Source organism: Pongo pygmaeus, chromosome 14 (assembly GCF_028885625.2).
Source record: "Pongo pygmaeus isolate AG05252 chromosome 14, NHGRI_mPonPyg2-v2.0_pri, whole genome shotgun sequence".
Classification (NCBI taxonomy): domain Eukaryota; kingdom Metazoa; phylum Chordata; class Mammalia; order Primates; family Hominidae; genus Pongo; species Pongo pygmaeus.
The window spans coordinates 119,070,563-119,090,618 of NC_072387.2; the positions used below are offsets into that span (position 1 = coordinate 119,070,563).

The 20,056-nt window shown below is 39.3% G+C and overlaps 1 protein-coding gene and 1 long non-coding RNA gene across 5 annotated transcripts in view; one reads left to right on the plus strand and one right to left on the minus strand.

The window, feature by feature from the left end:
* The window catches only part of MYO16 (myosin XVI), a 719,880-nt gene that overhangs the window by 605,224 nt on the left and 94,600 nt on the right, over positions 1-20,056 (plus strand). For all 4 annotated transcript variants that reach the window (XM_063651142.1, XM_063651143.1, XM_054446940.2 and 1 more), the window contains one exon: positions 7,468-7,570. In XM_063651142.1, coding sequence (XP_063507212.1) covers positions 7,468-7,570 — 103 coding nt within the window. The remainder of the gene's footprint in view (positions 1-7,467; positions 7,571-20,056) is intronic.
* LOC129011753 (uncharacterized) lies at positions 7,238-8,638 on the minus strand. The gene is made up of 3 exons (XR_008493426.2): positions 8,226-8,638; positions 7,881-8,040; positions 7,238-7,492 (listed from the first exon to the last, which is right to left on the minus strand). It is a non-coding gene; the product is annotated as an uncharacterized LOC129011753 (long non-coding RNA).

Below are 20,056 nucleotides of genomic sequence, written 5' to 3' on the forward strand. Positions count from 1 at the left end.
GTTAAGTAGCATTAGTCTGGGGGAATAAATGCTCTTCCCTGTCTACTACACTGTGGGAAACGTCAGCCACAGCCTCCAGTTTGTTAGGTCAAAAACCTTGAAGTCATCCTCTCTTCCTGTCATAGCCACGTTGATCCATTCACCAGAAAATCCTGCTGGGCCTACCCAAATATATAGAGAGCCCAGCACGTTTTTACCTCTTCCGTCGCCATTGCCTTGGAGCAATGCCTCTCACCTGGACTATAGGAAGGGCCTCCAGATGGCAGCCCTGACTCTTTCCTGCCCCTCTCCAGCCCCACTCAGCCTCACAGTATCAATGATGATTTTCTTCAAAGTCAAGGAACAGAGCTCCTTTGCTGAAACCTCACACCCAGGAATCCAAGTCTGAGCCAAGGTCCTGACAGTCACCTGCAGGATTCTGATCCTTACCCCATTGCACTGACCTTTCTAAACTCATCTCCTACAACTTTCCTCTCCCTTCCTCTTCTCCGGCCACGCTGGACTCCTTGATATTCCCAGAGCAGCCATGCACCACCCCCACTCCACCGGGACTACAGTTCCCCCAGAGAAGCCACAGCTTCCTCCCTCATTGTCAGGTGTCTGCTCACAGTGAAAGCTTTCCTGCTTTATCTTTCTCCACATTTCTCATTTTATTTGACACACTTACTTATTTACTTTATTTTTTTAAGAGTTGGGGTTTCTGTCATCCAGGCTGGAGCACAATGGTGTGATCATAGCTCACTGCAACCTCAACTTCTTGGGCTCAATCCATCCTCCTGCCTCAGCCTCCTGAGTGGCTGGCAATATAGGTTTGTGCCACCATGTCTGCTTAATTTTTAAAATTTTTTGCAGAGATGGAGTCTTTCTGTGTTCCTCAGATTGGTCTCATACTCTTGGCCTCAAGCTGTCCTCCTGCCTTAGCCTCCCAAGTTGCTAGGACAACAGGCGTGAGCCACTGTTCCTGGCCCTTATTTACTTTTTTTTAAGTTATTATTATTATACTTTAAGTTCTGGGATACATGTGCAGAACATACAGGTTTGTTACATAGGTATACACATGCCATGGTGGTTTGCTGCACCTATCAACCCGTCATCTACATTAGGTATTTCTCCTAATGCTATCCCTCCCCTAGCCCCCCACCCCTTGACAGGCCCCAATGTGTTCTCGTTGTTCAACTCCTACTTATGAGTGAGAACATGCGGTGTTTGGTTTTCTGTTCCTGTATTAGTTTGCTGAGAATGATGGTTTCCAGCTTCATCCATGTCCCTGCAAAGGACATGAATTCACGCTTTTGTTATGGCTGCATAGTATTCCATGGTGTATATGTGCCACATTTTCTTTATCCAGACTATCACTGATGGGCATTTGGGTTGGTTCCAAGATTACTTTTTAATTCTAGCTCTCTCTACGATAAAGGGCTTTGGCTGCTTATTCCCTGCTACACTCCCAGCACCTAGGAGCATCCCCAGCACAGACTTTATGCTCAGTCAATACTGGTGAATTGATTGATTGATCCTGAGTAAGTGAACCACAAACCCTGATTCTAGATATGAAAGTAGATAACAGTTGTTCCCCTCATCCCAAACCAGGATAAGACAGGAAGAGCAGGCTGTCTGGAAAGGCTCATGTTTACTTTTTACAGTCCATTGGTTTGCCTCAGACACAGAGCAAGTGAAGCCTAAATATAGGTGTCATCAGTGGATTGAAGTGACCTGTCTGTCTTGGATGACAGATGCTGGGACAGTGTGGGGAGTGAGAGTGGATAAGTCCCTCTCCAGTTGCTCCTGCACTCAGGACAAACGTCTTGCTCCAGGCTTGCAAACCGTATGGCCTCAGATCAAAGTTACTGGGGGAATGTGTTTTAGCTCAGGAATGGAATGTGACCCTGTTTTTCTATCCTGTGACACCACCTATAGAAAACACTCACATTCCAAAAGGCAAGATGTTTTACATAACACTAACATACAGTATCTCATCCTGTCTAAGGTGATCTTTTTCTTTAGTTGAAATGTCAGAATTATACATTTTAAGTGTCAAAAAAATATAAAATGAGAAAAAAGCGTCAGGTGCATGATTTTTCATTCTGACTTGTTAATACTATATTCAGATGCTTGAATTATATCAATTAAATTCTTGGTTATAATTAACAAATTTCCAGAATGAGACAATTATGAGAGAGAATAAAAAAAATAACTTGAGTGATTTCATTTCAGTGTATTACTCTGGCTAAATGTTAGAAACACATGGCTTTCCTGAGGGCATGAATGAGTTCACTGTTAAAGAGCCCCCAGGCACCGAAGACCAACAAACCAAGACTTCTTATTCCTACATGTCCAATATCGTAGTGGTTACTGTTGAGTTTTACTTTTTCAATTTTTAAGGGTAAATCTCATCCTTTTCCACTCTAGAACCATCTAGGATTAGGACTTGTTAGTTGTCATCAAAACTGTAGCAACAGCGGTGAAGAGCTTGGCACTGGAGTTAGATTGTCCTGGGTTCAATTCCAGCTCAGCCACTTTCCTCATCTGTGTCAGCTTCCCAGAGCTGCTGTAACCAAGTACCACAAACTCCATGGCTTAAAGCAGTAGACATTTCCTCTCCCAGCTCTGAAAGTGAGAAGTTCAACACTGAGCTGTCAGCAGGGCTTCCTCTGAAACTCTTGAGTGACATCTGCTCTGGCCTCTTCCTGGTCTCTGGTGGCGGCCGTAGATCCTCAGTGTTCCTTGGCTTGCAGCTGTGTCACTGACACCTCTGCCTGCATCACATGGCCCTCTGCTATGTGTCTCCCGTGGCGTTTCCCTCTTCTTTTCAGGACATGAGTCATATTGCATTAGGCCCTACCCTAATGATCTCGCCTTGACTTGAGTACTCTCCAAAGACCCTACACATCACATTCACTTATCTTTGGCGGGGGGACACAGTTCAGCCCATAATAGCATCCCTGTGAACTTGGGTAAGTGAGTGAATGTCTACAACCATTATCTGTCTCACTATCAAAAGACGATTGTCATCCAGGCCTGTGTCTGTGAGGAGGATGTGAGGTGATATGAAAAGCCCTACGCATTCATTCAGGGCTCAAGAAATGCGACTTAACCATCTCCTGCTCCACAGCCCCATTTCTTGGCTATCAATTATTTAAACTTGCTACATTCAAAGGCAAGCTAGGAGACACCATAAAATGTACAAAGATGTCCCCTTACTCTGGGCGAGCTCACACACTTTGAGGAGAGGTCAGAGTTTGTAACACAGAATAGAATTTATGTCTTGTCCGGAGAAGCGCAAACAGGCAGCTCTGAGGGAGGGCAGAGCATTGCTTGTTAGGTGACTTGCCAAGGGCATCATAGCTAATTGGTTACAAAGCGGGAACCTAAATCTCAGTTTTCAGATTCCCAATTCAGTTTCTTTCCTATTTAAACACATTGTACAGTTATATCACTTGTCACCTTTTAACCACTCAGACATTATCAAACCTAACCCATGTTTGTTCGTAAGAGGTACTGATGTCAGCTGGGCACAGTGGCTCACACCTGTAATCCCAGCCGTTTGGGAGGCCAAGGCGGGTGGATCACCTGAGGTCAGCAGTTCGAGACTAGCCTGGCCAACATGGTGAAACCCTGTCTCTACTAAAAATACAGAAATTAGTCGGGCGTGGTGGCAGGCACCTTTAATCCCATCTACTCAGGAGGCTGAGGCAGGACAATTGTTTGAACCCAGGAGGCAGAGGTTGCAGTCAGCCGAGATCACAACATTGCACTCCAGCCTGGGCAACAAGAGTGAAACTCCGTTAAAAAAAAAAAAAAAAAAAAAGGTAGTGATATCATGTGAGAGAATCATTAGGGGATGCCCATAACCTTCTGGGTGGTCCACATGCACTGCCCTTTGCACAGCTTACTTCCGATTCCCAACCCTCTACATATCCCCCATCATGCCCATTTGCCCTGCTCTGTTGTACAGGGGAAATTCCCTTTCTTCTTCTGCAGAAACCCCAATAAAAATTAATAAAGTAAAATAAAATAAAACACACAGCTACCAACTTCAGTACACGGCGTGTAAGAAATCACATCCGTGTCACCTATCAAAAGCAAAACAATTCCTGAATACTTCACCCATTGACAAATCACTGAAGTCCATTTAGTGTGAGTAAAATAATGAGCCACCTTTTTCATATCCTTGCCTCTGGCACTGCAAATTCAGTCTCAGTTACTTCAGCCTCAGTCTCTGTTACTTACCATTTTTTGTATTTTTATGCTTTCCTATACACTAAGTTTGATACATGAGCAAAAATCCATCTATGAGAAGAAAGGGTGGTTGCTGATACTGATAAATTCATTCTTGTTTATGGCTAGCAAGATTATGAGGATTCTCAATCCAGGAAAAGTCATAACACTGACTTTTCAGTGAGAATGCTGAGGATTTAAGAAAGGAAATAAGAAATGTCTTCAGCTGAGAAGGTAACTGGGTACTCTCTTGGTCAGTTCAATCTGCTTTCCCAAATTACCATAGACTATGTGGCTCATGAGCAACAAAAAGTTCTCATAGTCCTGGATGAGCAACAGAAAGTTCTCATAGTCCTGGAGGGTGGGAAATCCAAGATCAAATTGTCAGCAAATTCAGTATTCAGTGGAAGCTGGCTTCCTGGTTTGGAGAGAGAACCTTCTTGTTCTCTCTACAAACTGTGTTCTTACATGGTGTTGGGTTAGTGCAAAAGTAATTGCAGTTTCGGGCATGAATATTAAATCATTATAACTAGAATCAAACACATCTTTATTAATCAAAATAGGAACCATTACAATCAACACATTTTCGCCAATGAGAAGTAAGTTTTGTTTATCCCTGTAGTGTAAAATTCTGTACTTTGAGAATCGACAAACTCTTGGATAGCATTTTCTGCATCCCGCCACTTGCAGAAGCATTTTCTCTGCAAAAAGTTGTCGAGATGCTTGAACAAGTGGTAGATGGTTGGCGAGGGATCAGGCGAATATGATGGATGAGGCAAAACTTCGTAGCCCAAGTCTTTCCACTTTGGTTGTGTGATGTGCGGTTGGGCGTTGTCATGGAGAAGAATTGGGCCCTTCCTGTTGACCAATACCGGCTGCAGGCATTGCAGTTTTCTGTGCTTCTCATCGATTTGCTGAGCATACTTCTCAGATGAAATGATTTTGCTGGGATTCAGAAAGCTGTAGTGGATCAGACCGGCAGCAGATCACCAAACAGTGACATGACCTCTTTTTTGGTGCAAGTTTGGCTTTAGGAAGTGCTTTGGAGCTTCTTCTTGGTCCAACCACTGAGCTGGTCACCACTGGTTGTCATATAAAATCCACTTTTGTCATACATCGTAATCTGATCAAGAAACGGTTCGTTGTTGTTGCATAGAATAAGAGAAAATAATACTTTGAAACTACATTTTTTTTATTCTCACTTAGCTCATGAGTCACCCACTTATCGAGCTGTTTCACCTTTCCAATTTGCTTCAAATGCCAAATGACCCTAGAATGTTCGACCTTGCGTTCTTTGGCAACTTCTCATGTAGTTGTAAGACGATCAGCTTCCATGATTGCTCTCAGTTGGTCATTGTCAACTTCCAGTGGTCAGCCACTACACTCCTCATCTTCAAGGCTCTCGTCTCTTTAGCAAAACTTCTTGAACCACCACTGCACTACATGTTCATTAGCAGCTCCTGGGCCAAATGCATTGTTGATGTTGTGAGTTGTCTCCGCTCTTTTACAACCCATTTTGAACCCAAATAAGAAAATCGCCAGAATTTGCTTTTTATCTAAAATTATTCTCATAGTCTAAAATAAATATAAAATAAACAGCAAGTAATAAGTCATTAGCAAAAAACATAAAGCAAGAAATGCACACTAACATGATGTATAACATAACCACATTTATTTAAGAATGTATTCCAATATCAAATGGCAAATTTCAACAATGCGAAAACCACAATTACATTTACACTGACCTAATAGGAAGGAATAAGTCTGTTCTCTTCAGCCTCCTCTAAGCGCACTAATCCCATTCATGAAAGCTCCACCCTCATGACTTAATCACCTGTCAAAGGCCCCACCTCTTAATATCATCATATTGGGGGTTAGGATTTGAACGTAGGGACTTTGAGATACATTCTGTCCATGGCAGGTGTGTTTCCCAGCCTATGTTACACACCAGACTGTACTGCCGCACATGTGAGCCCTTGTTTACCTACAGTACCTGCCAAAATAAGACACACATGTGATTCCTGTGTGGCTGTCCATGAGATGTGTCCCATACTCCCACTGCTTGCTCCAAGGAAAGCAAGTAAATAAAGATGTGTAGGCAGAACACTCCCTCCCTTAATTGCACTAAGGAAACTGAATAAACTCATTTTAGAAGATCCCAAATTTACTGCAGTGAACTTTAGATGAAACACTAAGGTATTAAACAGAAAATAACAGAAAACTGATGACTTCAGCTTTGGCATTGCGTTTCCTTCACCTTGCGGAACAGCCGAACATGAGAATCATAAACACAGAAGGCAACAGGATGCAACTGCATAGATCTTTGCTCATTTCCTTTTTGGTTTTCTCCTCTTCCTCCTCCTCCATTGCAACCTTGCCTATATCTCAGGTTAACCACTGTAAGTGCAAAGGGAATTTTACAGAGATTTTTTTAAATGGGTGATGTAATTTTAAAAGTCATGGGTGCAGCGCACCAGCATGGCACATGTATACATATGTAACTTACCTGCACATTGCGCACATGTACCATAAAACCTAAAGTATAATAATGATAATAATAATAATAATAAAAGAAAAAATAAATAAATAAATAAATAAATTCAAGTTAAAAAATAAAAATAAAAAAAATAAAAGTCATTTTTGAAAAACCTGTAGGAAACTATTATATTGCCATGAATTTCAGCTAGGGAATGGAAGTCAATTGCTCACTGATACTTTACAAAATAAAAATGTCCCAGAATATTTAAAATATTCGATATATAATATATGGGGAAGAAGCGATTCTACCTCTCAAATAAGTATTCTGAATGGATGTTCTGGTATTCCATTATTATGGACACTAGTTACATCTGAATTCACTCTTAAGTGGCCATAAAGAATGCTCAAATTTCTTAAAAGGTATGTTTTTAAAGAGCATGCCAAATGTTTAAAAATGGCTACTGGATTAATTTTCATTCCCTTCAAATTTCCTTTGGTTAAATGGTTTGAAGTGCTCCATGACAGTGCTAAACATATATTAGAGGACTGAAAAATATATTTGACGCATTGTAAAAACCATTTTCCTTATAAAAGATAAGGATTCTTTCCAGTTCCCTAGTAAATGCACAATGGACAGGTATTTGGGTATTCCTGGGATAAAGAAAGACTGGGAAACTTTTGGGAAACGATGTAACAGAGACAGCCCTGTTGAATGTGATTATGTGCTTGGCAAATGCAGTCATTGCTTTCTGTCTCTGCTGCTTTTCACAGGTATAAGCCACTGGCTGATACGTTCCTGCGTGAGAAGAAGGAACAGTCGGCTGCCGAGCGATGTCGACTTGTTCTCCAGCAGTGTAAATTACAAGGCTGGCAGGTTGGTGACCTACAAGCTATGAAAATAACACTTTAGGATTTTAAATAAATGAGCTGAGTCATTGCAGGGAGCCACCAGAATCTTCCTGGCAAAAACAAATTCCTTTGATGTGTTTGGCAAGGCATGACATTAAGTGTATTCCCTGGAAATTTGTCATTCTTTATGACTTACCGATTTTAACGTCTTGCAGCCGACATGAGAGGAAATCTAGCAGCTCCCTTTACAACCATGACACAAGCTCATGAGCCACATTCTGTTTGCCCGTGTGTCAGATTCATACCTTGTCACTAAAGCATTTTGTCGCAGTTACCCATAGCAGGAGTCAGAGGAGCCAAAATTGAAGAACTAATGTTGATTTCTTTGTGCAGAGTTGGTCTCTCGTAAGTGCATGTTCGACCTGGACTTCCCCAGCTCGTTCAAGTTTCAGTCAGCTCCCCTTTTTTTCTGTTTCTCTTTGCCCTGCTTCTCACCTGCCATACAGTGAAAATGTCACTATCCTTTGAAGCCCATTTGTTGGCAAAAGCTTCATAATTGGAAACACTTTATTATAGTCTGTGATCCATTTGAATGGCAGACCCTAGAGGCCGAAGAAAGCTACACCTAGACTTGCAGAAAAAGAAAACAACCTGAGATAAAATTACAGGCAAATGTTTACCAGAAACAGGAGAAGACGGTTCCAGATTTTGTTAAATACCTTCAACAACATCAGAGTCCATCCTTAACTCCTTTTAGGAAGAAGAGGTTTGAAGTGAGAAGGGCAGATTAGAACAACAATGGGAAACCATGCGGTCCATGACTCCAGGAATCTGGAAGTTTCTTGCTGTAAAACCACCAAAAGTGCATAGGTGGCAAAAACGATGGTAGCTAAAAGCTTTGGTAAAAATATGACGATTACTGGAAAGTAGACATAAATTGCATCTTTAAAAAGTGATAGGGACAATATCTATGAGTAAAAATATATGATAATTGATGACTCAAAGGATGAGGACTTGGCTTTAGAAATGACATGAGCTGATGATTCAGAATTTCTGAATAGGTCCAAAAGTGGCCCAGTCTAAGTAAAACAGGGAGGGAAGACTGGATTGACACTCGCACACTCATCTGTCTATGACAAAGAACAAAGAACCTAGAATTTTGGCATTGATGAATAATGATTTAATTGTCTGTGCCACCCAATCTTTTTCTTTGTTATCTTTTTTCCTTTTCTTTTTTTTTAACTAATAATGAAATTTGAACTTTAAATAACAATCTGAAGGAGGAAGCTTACTCAGTCTGAAGTTGTCAGTGATGCACATCAGTGCCAAAAGATTGGATAAAAAGGGAAGGAGGAAGAAGGAGGAATTACTAACCAAAAGTGATGTCCGCCAACCCCTCCAGAGTCAGGACATAGGGGTGGGATTCACATATATCAGCATTTATTCCATCTATAGGTAACTGAAGTCAGTTCAATGGAATCATTGCTGAGATTGTGAATAAGTAATTATATAGTAGTAGTCCACGGATGATGTAACACTAAGATATTCTTATTGTATTCTTTTGCTTGTAAAGAATACTTACAGATAATGATATACATATATGTATATATGTATATGTATGTGTGTGTATATATATGTGTGTGTGTTTGTGTGTATATATGTATATATATATCTGTGAGATAGATGTGTGTGTAAGAGGGAGAGAGAGAGGGAGAATTTTTATTTGTAGAAGAAAGCAAGGGAATCTGTAATAATTATTTCACTAAGAGAGTGATTGGCAGTAACCACAATACCTGAGCAGTGGTCCCTCTGATAGACGACTGTAAAGTACAGGTCAAATATGAGAGGAGACTGGAAGACAAATCGGTAAGCCCTCCCAGCCATCTTTCTTCTATATCGGTGCTTTTGCTAGGATACTTGAAATTGCAGCTGAGGATAGCATTAAATTGAAACATACATTGGGACTTTCAACAAGAGCATTAAAATTTATTTTAAATGGGAAAGGGATCCCATTTCATGGCACTAATCTATTTTCTCCACACTTTTCACCTGCCTAAAAAGAAGCTGAAAACACAAGACAAAACAAATTAAAAGGAAAGACAAATAAATGTGCTCATTCACTGAGCATATTTGCTTATGAGATCCCTGTTGTCTAGTCAGAAAAGACAGTATTTCTTCAGCTTCTTCAAGATGTAACCTATGTTATACTTTATACTACCAGACAAATAATTAACTTCACAGAAATGAAGCTTATTCATACTTCACTTTTATATTGGTCTGACAAAGGAAAAAAAGCTTTTGTTAAAAAATAAATAAATAAAACAAAAAACACTCATTCCTAACCTGGAAAGTTAGACTCCTCAGTTTCAAAAGCAAAGCATTTTTTAGATATGTGTTGCTAATTACAGAAAGAATTCCTCCTAGTCAATTCTGTTTTTAATTAATACAGGGATTCAATCAGAAGCTGTTAGGCTGCAGGGACAACAAGGTTGTATCGGATGGTTATTGTATCTGTAGCATTATTTCCAAATTGCTGAGAGTTACAATGTGTGTTTTCATTAACCAGTCAGTTCATCATTTAGTCCTGAGTGGTTAGCATGAAATGAATGGTTACTCTTTTCCATATTTTTAAAAGCAGTGCTGGAGGACAGAAGAGATTAGAATTATATTTTGCTGTGTTAAGTGGTATACAGTGTTAGCTAGAAATTCATTTCTTTTAACTGAAAATGGTAATTTCATTGTCATTCTAATGTGTCTTGGAGATCTGGCAGGTTTTGTCTTCTCTCTTTAACTTTAATCAGACCCTGTAGAAGGAAAGCCTTGAATCATCAATATGAGATTGTAACTCTGTAATTCTTATACTCTCCAACATTGTAGCAATTCAGTAAGCTATGGTGCACATTTGATTTCCTTCTGTTTCAGATGAGGATAGAGATGTCCTATCTTCAGTACTATTACCTTTGTATGCCGATCTATGCACCTGTGTCTGCTTTTCATGCTTTAGGTAGTCACAGGTTTGTAGTCTGCACATGAGGTACTGGAATTTTTAATATTTAATAAATAATAATTCCTCTCATCCACAGAGTATATTACAACTATTCATAGTTTTTATTTTATTTTATTTTATTTGAGCCTAATAAAAACCCTATGCAGAAAAGGAAAGTAGACAGCATGTACAGGAGTGACCTTATTTTAGATTTGAGAAAATGGAACTTCACAGAGAGCTGTTGTCTTAATTAGAGATCAGTGTACTGATCAAAATACTAGGTGCAGTTGATATTCAGTTTCAGTGGGAGCGCCACTTTGCTGAGACCAACGTCTAGCTTTTCCTATGTCATGTTCTTTCCACTGCATTTAACTCAATCTGTGTCTTCTACTATAACTATCTGAAGTCATTTTGCTCATATTACAGGACTTGGAAGGGATAGATTATGCATCACAGTGCGAGCTTTGATCAAAGGCACTTATACCCTTTATTCCTCTGAGCAGCCTGCCCCTTGTACATAGTGTCTTTTTTATGTTTATAATTCACCCAGCAAATGAAGGAAAAACGAGCAGACTACTTCCCGTTACAGGGTGACTCCGATCAGAATCCTTTTCAACCCAAACTGTCAATCAAACTGACCCTGAAATAGCACAATGCATTTGCACCCTCATTTCCAACTACATCTTGGAAACAAGAGAAGAAGGAAAAGGAGGAATAAGGAAAAGAGAAGATAGAGAAGGAAAAGAACTGGAATCAAGTGAAGAGTCTCAGGAAGCATTCGATATCAATTCTAATTCTGAGGGTTAAGACCTAGATGTGACTCAGGCCATCCAGAGGAAAGGACAGGGGTGGGGGCAACTCATGGGCGGTGCTGGTGGAAATGCATGTCAAAGGAGCATCGCTGCACCTTCGCAGCTAGAGCAAAGGCAGTTTGAAAACAGTTTATTAGCTATTCCGCAGATCTGCACAGTTTACAGTATACGGAGTTTTGCTCACATGCCAATTCTCAGTGAGGCATTCCTTGGCTACTAGATTTTAAATTCTCACTATCCTCGACCTTCCTACTGCATCTTCTCGTCCTCTTCTCTGCTTTGTTCTTCTCCATGGTGCCTAGGACCTTCTGTTACGCTTCAGATTGCAATCCTTAACATGCTGTTCACCACCTTTCATCCATAGCGTGGGAGCTCCATCACAAGGGCTTTGTGTCTGCAGCTTACTGCTGCATCCCCAGCATAGAAGCCAGAGAAAGACATAGGACAGACACTCTGTGCCTGGATGCTGGGCCAAGAAATGAGTTTCTGTAAATAAGAAACTACCAAACAATACAGTACACTTGATGTGGATGCAAAGACATGTAAGAACTTTTATAGGCTGGGCACAGTGGCTCATGCCTGTAATCCCAGCACTTTGAGAGGCCGAGGCGAGTGGATCACCTGGGGTCAGGAGTTCGAGACCAGCCTGGCCAACATGGTGAAACCCTGTCTCTACTAAGAATACAAAAAATTAGCCAGGCATGGTGGTGGGCGCCTATAATTCCAGCTACTTGGGAGGCTGAGGCAGGAGAATTACTTGAACCTGGGAGGTGGACATTGTAGTGAGCAGAGATTGTGCCATTGCACTCCAGCCTAGACAACAAGAGTGGAACTCCATCTCAAAACAAACAAACAAAAAACTTTTTAAAATTTATTGTTTTGAAATGAAATAAGAATCTAATGGATTTTTAGCTTTATATCTACATGTATAAGATACATGTATTAATGCATTAATTCTATAATAAAAATAATTTTAAAAATTTGAAACTACTACGTAAATGTAATTTCAGCATAGAATACTATATAGGGTCAAATTAATTATTTTAAACATTTGTGAGAAAGCTCTAAGTCACACTGCATTTTGCACCAAAGCATTTTTGTTTTCCAATATATAATTTCTGCTATGTCTTTTACACCACTAGCCTGTACTTCTCAAAGGAATCTTGTGCCCTCTTTCATAGAATTTGAACTGGTCACCATAAGTTTTGGCAAACTCATGCATGTTGCTGTTTCCTTAGCATACTCAAAATTGCTACTTTTACATAATGTGGTTTGATTTTGAAGAAAGGAAAATCAGAATGTAGTGGTGGCTAGAAGGGAATCTTTCACGTTGGTGGCTTCTTATGTTTACAGTGAAATGACATATTTTAAAAACATGGTGGACTAGTCAGAGCCGCGTCCTTATTTGCAAAGTGGGATTTATGTAACTTGTTTGCAAAAAGGAATGGAAGTATTTTGAAATGATTTGAGTAAGACCTGCATGACTAACTTCTAGTGCTGTTTTCTGTCGCAGCAGATATAGTTTTCTTTATGAAACAAAGAGTTCATGGATTACTTCACTATGGAAAAATATCCAAATAGTTTGAATTAACTCCTAGTTTGAAAACAAGTTAAATTAAGCCAGTAGTTATTAACCATCTGCTATTTGTTTCATTATTGTTATTATTCAGGTATTTTACTTACCTGAATATACGCATTTTAAATTCAGTGCTATCTTAAGGTAACTTGGAAAGGATCCCTCTGGAACTGTGTATAGTTAATCAAAGACTATTTGCCCGAATTTCTCCAAGCCACAGAAGAGTGACTGGACAGCAATTAGGCCCCTGTGGAACATGCTTGTTTTTCGTGTTATATCATTTATGTAAAATGAAAACCTTTGAAGCTAATTCTAAGTGGAAAAATAAGTGGTATAATCTGATTTTCACACATTTTATATGCATCAACTGGTTATAGGATGATTTCTTCTGTGTAGTTATTTGAATGCTATATTCATTTTAAAGCCATCTGGAGGGATGACGAATGAAGAAACAAATCTGTCAGAGTCGGTCCATGTGATACCAGGGGTGCTGCTTCGGAACACAGGCACTCACACAGCACCGGGAGAGTAGAGAGGGGGACTGCACGGATGTGGCTCTGTGCAGAAAGGTTTTCCCAGTGGTACTTTTCACTGATAGTGCAAGCAGATGTCGAGAACTTTGGGGTGAAAGAAGTTTTGTGGATAGGCAAAGAAGAGTGGCCTGTGTGTCCCGTTTGAGGCAGGAACTTGTGATACCTGTTACTGGAAATTGTGGAAGGAGAAGTTGAGATTTTAACCTTAGAGATAACATATCGTCTATGATTTTAAGGATGAGGAGTCAGACATACAGATCCTTCTGGTGGCTTACTCAAGATTATACAGACAGGAAGAAAGAAACAAAATTAGAACACCAACTTCATCCCAAGTACCGGCATGATACAATACTTACTCTAGTGTGTGTGCATGCGTGTATGTGAAAGAGACAGAGAGAGAGGCTCTGAAAGAAATAACAAAGGGTACTCACAAAAAACATACGCCAAATTGTAATGAGATATACTTTTCCTATTTGTGTTTACTCATGAACAAAGAAATTCACAATCTTTTTTTTATCACCATCTTCTAATGTAATGTTTATGGAAGAGTCTAGATTTTATTACCCAAATAGTTTGAAATAAGTCATAGTTTGAAAATGAGTTAAATTAAGTTATGATCTTTGAAGGATTTGCTCTTATAGTGCCAAGAATTGCAACATTAACATTTTACCATAACATTACATAAAATCAGTTGGATGAAGGTTTTATTATTTCATTAATCTGCAATAGTATAGTAGAGAAAAGAAAATAGAAGAGCAAGGAACTGTTAAAGTTTTAACTACCTCTCACTTTTTTTACATTCTCTATGATGAGACAATTGTATTAGGGCCCTTGCTTCTTATTAGTACAATAAATTAATGGTTTATAACCTTTGTTTTACTACTCAGGGAGCACTCCATAAATCAACTATAATTACAAGCTAGAAAATAGCCTATAAAATGATTCTTTCTTTTGTATCCTTTCTCATTCTCTGGAATTATAAATGTTGAAAATAATAAGCATTAGGAACCTAAGAGTACACCTTGAAACTATGTACATTCTATTGGGAATCACCATATATATTATATTATATTATATTATATTATATTAATGTGTGTGATTATATGTGTGTGTCTGTGTGTTTGTATTTCCTTTCTTCTTTTGTGCCAAGCACATGCATACACACACACCATATACATATATGACACACTTTTGTTATAAAAGTAGTATGTATCCTTGATAGGAAATTTGAAAAAGAAAAAAACTGAGGAAGAAAATACAATCTACCAGAATTGAACTACCTAAAGATAACTACTGAAAATATTTGGTGCGTATTCATTCACTTTGTTTTTAAAAATGATATTACATATATTTGATCCTTACTCGTGTCTTTCTCTCTTTCCACACTTAACTTCCTGAGGACAGGTGTCATGTTGCCGTGTTCTTTTGTATTTTTACATGTGAGCGCGCGTGTGTGTGTGTGCGTGTGTGTGTGTTTCACTATGACATCTCTTACAGGGTCTGGCACATAGTGTGTATGCAACTTGTGTTTGTTGAATGAATGGATGAATGAATGAATGAACCTCCTGCTGATGACCACATCTTCCCTTTGCAAATGAAGGTATCTGCAGTGAGTTTGAGTGATATGTGTGATAGTTTCTGCCTTTAGAGTAATTTTACATTTTTTCACTTAGCTTCATTATGCATGAAGAGTAATATCTTAGAGTGCTATCTGGCACTTACTAATTGCTGACTAAAACTGACTAGGCCTATGCCTAATCCAACTTTGATCGCTTAGAAATCCATCTGTTTTCCTCTACTTCAAGTTTATTGATTGACTGATTCAACAAGCATTTACTGATCACCATGTGAGTTCCCCCAAATTAGGCAAGGCAATTGCGATGGCTCACAGTCTGCTGGGGGAGAAACAGTCAGCTTTAAACTAATAAATAATCGCAGGTTAGGATCCAGGTGCAAAGAGAGCAAAATGGACACTGCAGTAGTGAACTGGAGGGTACCTGACCTAGACAGGGCAGTTGCCATGCAGGGCATTTCTGGGGGGTCACATGTAGGTCCAGATCTGAAGGGTGAGAAGGAGCTGGGGACGTGCTGAGGCAGGACCAAGGGGCCAAGGGTGAGGGGCCCGAGTGTGCTGAGCCCCCAGGGTGAGGACATCCTGGGAGAACTGACAGGAGAGCAGGAGGGCTGGAGACAGAACCAGATGAGAACGGGAGACAGGGATGCTACAAAGCCGTGTTTCTCAACATTTATGTTTTCATTATTGCCCCACTAAGGAGAAAAACTGAGAGAATTAATAAATAATTTAGTTCTGGGGAGGCAAAAATAACTTTGCTATTACAACAGTTTCTGACCTTCAAAGCTCATTCCTACTGGATAATATGAGGCCCCTAACAACTACTGAAAGAGGGGCATTTGTGCCTGTTCCTACTGAGAGATCCAACTCCATCTCTTCTATGTCAATATAAATTTCCCCAACTTCAAGATTATTTGGTCATGCAATAAGCATTTACTGAGCACGTATTATATGCCAGAAGCCTTGTAATTGCTAACACGTTTTTCTTCTCAAGAACCGGTTGCACCCACTGGACAGGATCACCACAAGGAGAAGGTGTGTTTAGAGCTAAATGAGTCAGAACCAATGGGACTTTATGTGTCAAAGTGCAGCATTCTATTTTAGGTTCAATGCATGCTACTGATAAGTTTTAGAGAGGGTAGAACATGACCTGATTTCTGCTTTAAATGTAAAAAAGTGTTATTAGAGAGCTAGAACAGAGCTGGGAAACGAGTTCCCAAGCCAATGTGGCAGCTCAAGCAAGAGAGAGCCATGGTGGGTAGGACAAAAAGGAAGCCGAGAACACGAAGGGAGGGGAGAGGACCTCACCGTGGCAATGATGAAGGTGCTTGTTAAGTTACATTGACTTGAAGAGTGGAATCTCTTTTAAAACCAAAATATTAATGTAGATCAGGAATGTACTCAAGCTCTTTTTAAAAACGAACTTGCTCCATAAAATATGTTTGGAGCTCTGGATGATGGAAAAGACTCGGCCCTTTAGGGCTGACAACAGAAGACAGTTCACAAAATTAAATGGGATTCTCAAAGCAAACGTGAGCACACCACAGGACAGACATATGCAGAATTAGGAAAGCAATGCCAGAACTTTTGAATATCTACAAATAGTCCTAAAGATGCACTACATAAGATCAGATGTGCAGGATAAAAAACCATGGTATCATGTTTTTAGAAGAAAAGCACACATCAAAATATATAAATGCCATCAACTTGGCAGATGACGATAGGACAAGGGCTCCCACACCCCAGGGAGTGCCAAAGGCCATGACCGTGTTTGTGTTGCTGTTTGGCCATTTATGACATACAGTCCCATTGGGCAAACCATTATTGACATGATTTAGGCCGTTTGGTTAAAAAGAAAGATTAAATGTGTGCTCTGACTGAATACATTAACTTACCAAATACACTTTCCTCTGTGCTTTTGAAGCTGATTACCTTTGTCTGGGTGTGGCTTTGGTTTGCTTTTTCACAATGTGTCTCTTTGGAGAAGTGATTTTTTTTAAGCACTCTTGCCCATGTCAATATGATTTCCGTAATGAAATAACATATAGAATTACATAGTGAGTCATTCACTAGTAAGCTCAAAATAGTAGCTTTTATTCATCACTGCCTGCTATGCAGGTCATACTGTTCTAGGTAAGAATAATTAATTTTTCTTAAACTATAATTATGTGTAATTCAAGCCAAACCACCTTCTTCAAATACCAGAAGATACAGTGCTCTATTAGATGTGTGTGGCTGTAATTATCTTTTCTGTGTTGAAGTTAAACTTCAGGAATAGTCTATTTATAACAAAGAGAACATGTATTTTCATATAAATGTATCCTTTGAGAACGTTTAAAAGTACATTCAGACATTCAGAGCCAGGCTGAGCATTAGAATTTTCCTATTTAGTAGCTTTTCAAAGCAACTGTGAAAATGTAGAATGTGGAGGTATTAATAGTAAAATACTCACACATGAAAAAGTAATGGTCATTCTTAGAAATTTAATGAATGAAATGGGGGAAATGTGAATTCAGCCTGGAGAGGATGCATTTAGTTTAATGGTTTTCTTACTGAGCTTGTTGAAAGGATAGACAATATTCTACTCATCCTTGTGGTCCCAGCGTCTGTACCCTGCTGGTATGAAGAAGGTGCTTGGCAAACATTTGATTTACGAATGGATACATGAATGAATGAATGAATGAAGGTGAATGAATGAATGAACTAATGAGTGAATGGTTGTTCAGAGCAGACAGGTGGTAGGATGATGGATGAACAAGTGTGAGAAAAGGAACATCAGGAAAAATATAAATATAATGCAACTGAGTGTTATGAGAAAATGATATTGATCCAGGAATGAATTATAGGTAAAGGCCTTTTCATGGCACACGTGTAGAAATGTTGGGATTTTGAGATGTGTTTCCCTTGGAAGAGATGACCTGGTAGGCACAGAAACTGTTTCACATAGCAAAAATAGAACAGGGTTGTGAAGGAGCACAATGACATTCTGAGATCAGCAGGAAGGAAAGCAAATCCGAGGAGAGAACTCTGCAGACATCAGAACACATGAAAAGATTGTGTTGTTCATATCACCATCAATAAAGCTATTCTTAACAAACTGGGAACAGATTTACATTGCTGGGCACTTTAAAAAATACTAGGGCATTTTTCCAGAATACTGATATGTGAAAGATGTGACTACTTTTGATGCAGCTACGATAGTACATATCCTTTGAAAAAGCTGGAAGTATTTACTAGACTAGGGCTGTTTTTAGAGCAAGAGGGGTTAACATTTTTAAAGATTAATTTTGTATGAAAATAAAGCATTTTAATTTCAGAAAAGAAGCTAGCTAATTTTTTGTATTTTTGGTAGAGACAGGGTTTTACCATGTTAGCCAGGATAGTCTCGATCTCCTGACCTCATGATCCACCTGCCTCGGCCTCCCACAGTGCTGGGATTACAGGCGTGAGCCACCATGCCCGGCCGATTGTAGACTTAGAAATAAAGGGATAGCATCTAGCCCAACCCTGACAACAGTAATGATATTATTCAGTGAAAACTCTATTCGTAAGAACTCTGTGGGCCCTGTACAATATATAAAGAAGGTTCACATTGGTTTTCTGCTTCAGGAGAGCATACAGGAAGCTAAAATAATAGTAAATAGCATCTCTTTTAGAGAAATAAAAAAGGGTTAGCTCATATTATGGAGGGCTTTATAGGCAACATAAAATCATTGAAGTTTCTAGAAGACTAATAAATTGAAGTCAGTGTGCAAGGTGAGTTAAAAAGCAGATAAAGGAGAAATGATGAGTTAAATTCTAGATTTTAGTCAGTAATAATCCTATAGCAGAGGTGATGGCACTGGAAATATGAAACTCAGCGTCTTTGTTTCTTTAATCCTATTAGATGTGTTTTAGTAAAATAAATCAAATAGTTTAAATAAGTTGAAAATATTTAAGATTTAATTTTTGATGGCCGGGCGTGGTGGCTCACGCCTATAATCCTAGCACTTTGGGAGGCCGAGGCGGATGGATCACCTGGGGTCAGGAGTTCGAGACCAGCCTGACCAACATGGAGAAACTCTGTTTCCACTAAAAATACAAAATTAGCCAGGCACGGTGGCGCATGCCTGTAATCCCAGCTACTCAGGAGGCTGAGGCAGGAGAATTGCTTGAACCTGGGGGGCAGAGGTTGCGGTGAGCCGAGATCATGCCATTGCACTCCAGCCTGGGTCAAACTCCGCCAATAAAAAATAATAATTTTTGTAGACAAATGAAATTTTAAATATCTGAGGTCATGTTATAGCAAGTGCTTATTCAAAGCATTTTTTAAAATTCTGCCTTCTCCATTGTACGCATCCATTTACTTTCATTTCCTTCACATTAATACATGTGAATTATGAGCTTTATACTTTTCCAACATTATCTGAGTTTATAAATATCTCACAGTTAAGTTGAATAGTCAGACAGATACACAAATAAGAAGAAAACCAGGACTTCAGTGCTACTGTAGAGATGTATGCAAGCTACACTAGTGACATGGATGTACTATTGTAATTGATTTATTATTATAAGGTACACACTAAACAGGAGAAAAATGAATTTCCACTTTGGATCAGAAAATAATATGATATAGTTGGAGAGTAAGTAAGCTTGAATGTATTGAATAAGTTCTAGAAGCCTACTATACAACATTTCACTGCTATTTAACAACACTGCATTATATGCTTAAAATTTTATTAAGAGGCTAGATATCAGGCTATGTGTTCTTACCACAAATTTTAGAGGGAAGGTGAGGGAAGGAGGGATGGAGAGAGGGAAGAAGGAAGGGAGGAAGGAAGGAAAGAAGGAAGGAAGGAAGAGAGGGAGGAAGGGAGGGAGGAGACTAAAATGGCCATACAATAAAAAAGTCTAATAAACCTTTCAAAGGCATTTGAACATCATCCTGAAAATCATTACAGGCCACTAAATAATTTTAGTCAAGAAAGGAACATAATGAGATTGATGTTTAGAAAGATCATTCAGAATATAGTTTAAAAAATGGATGCATGT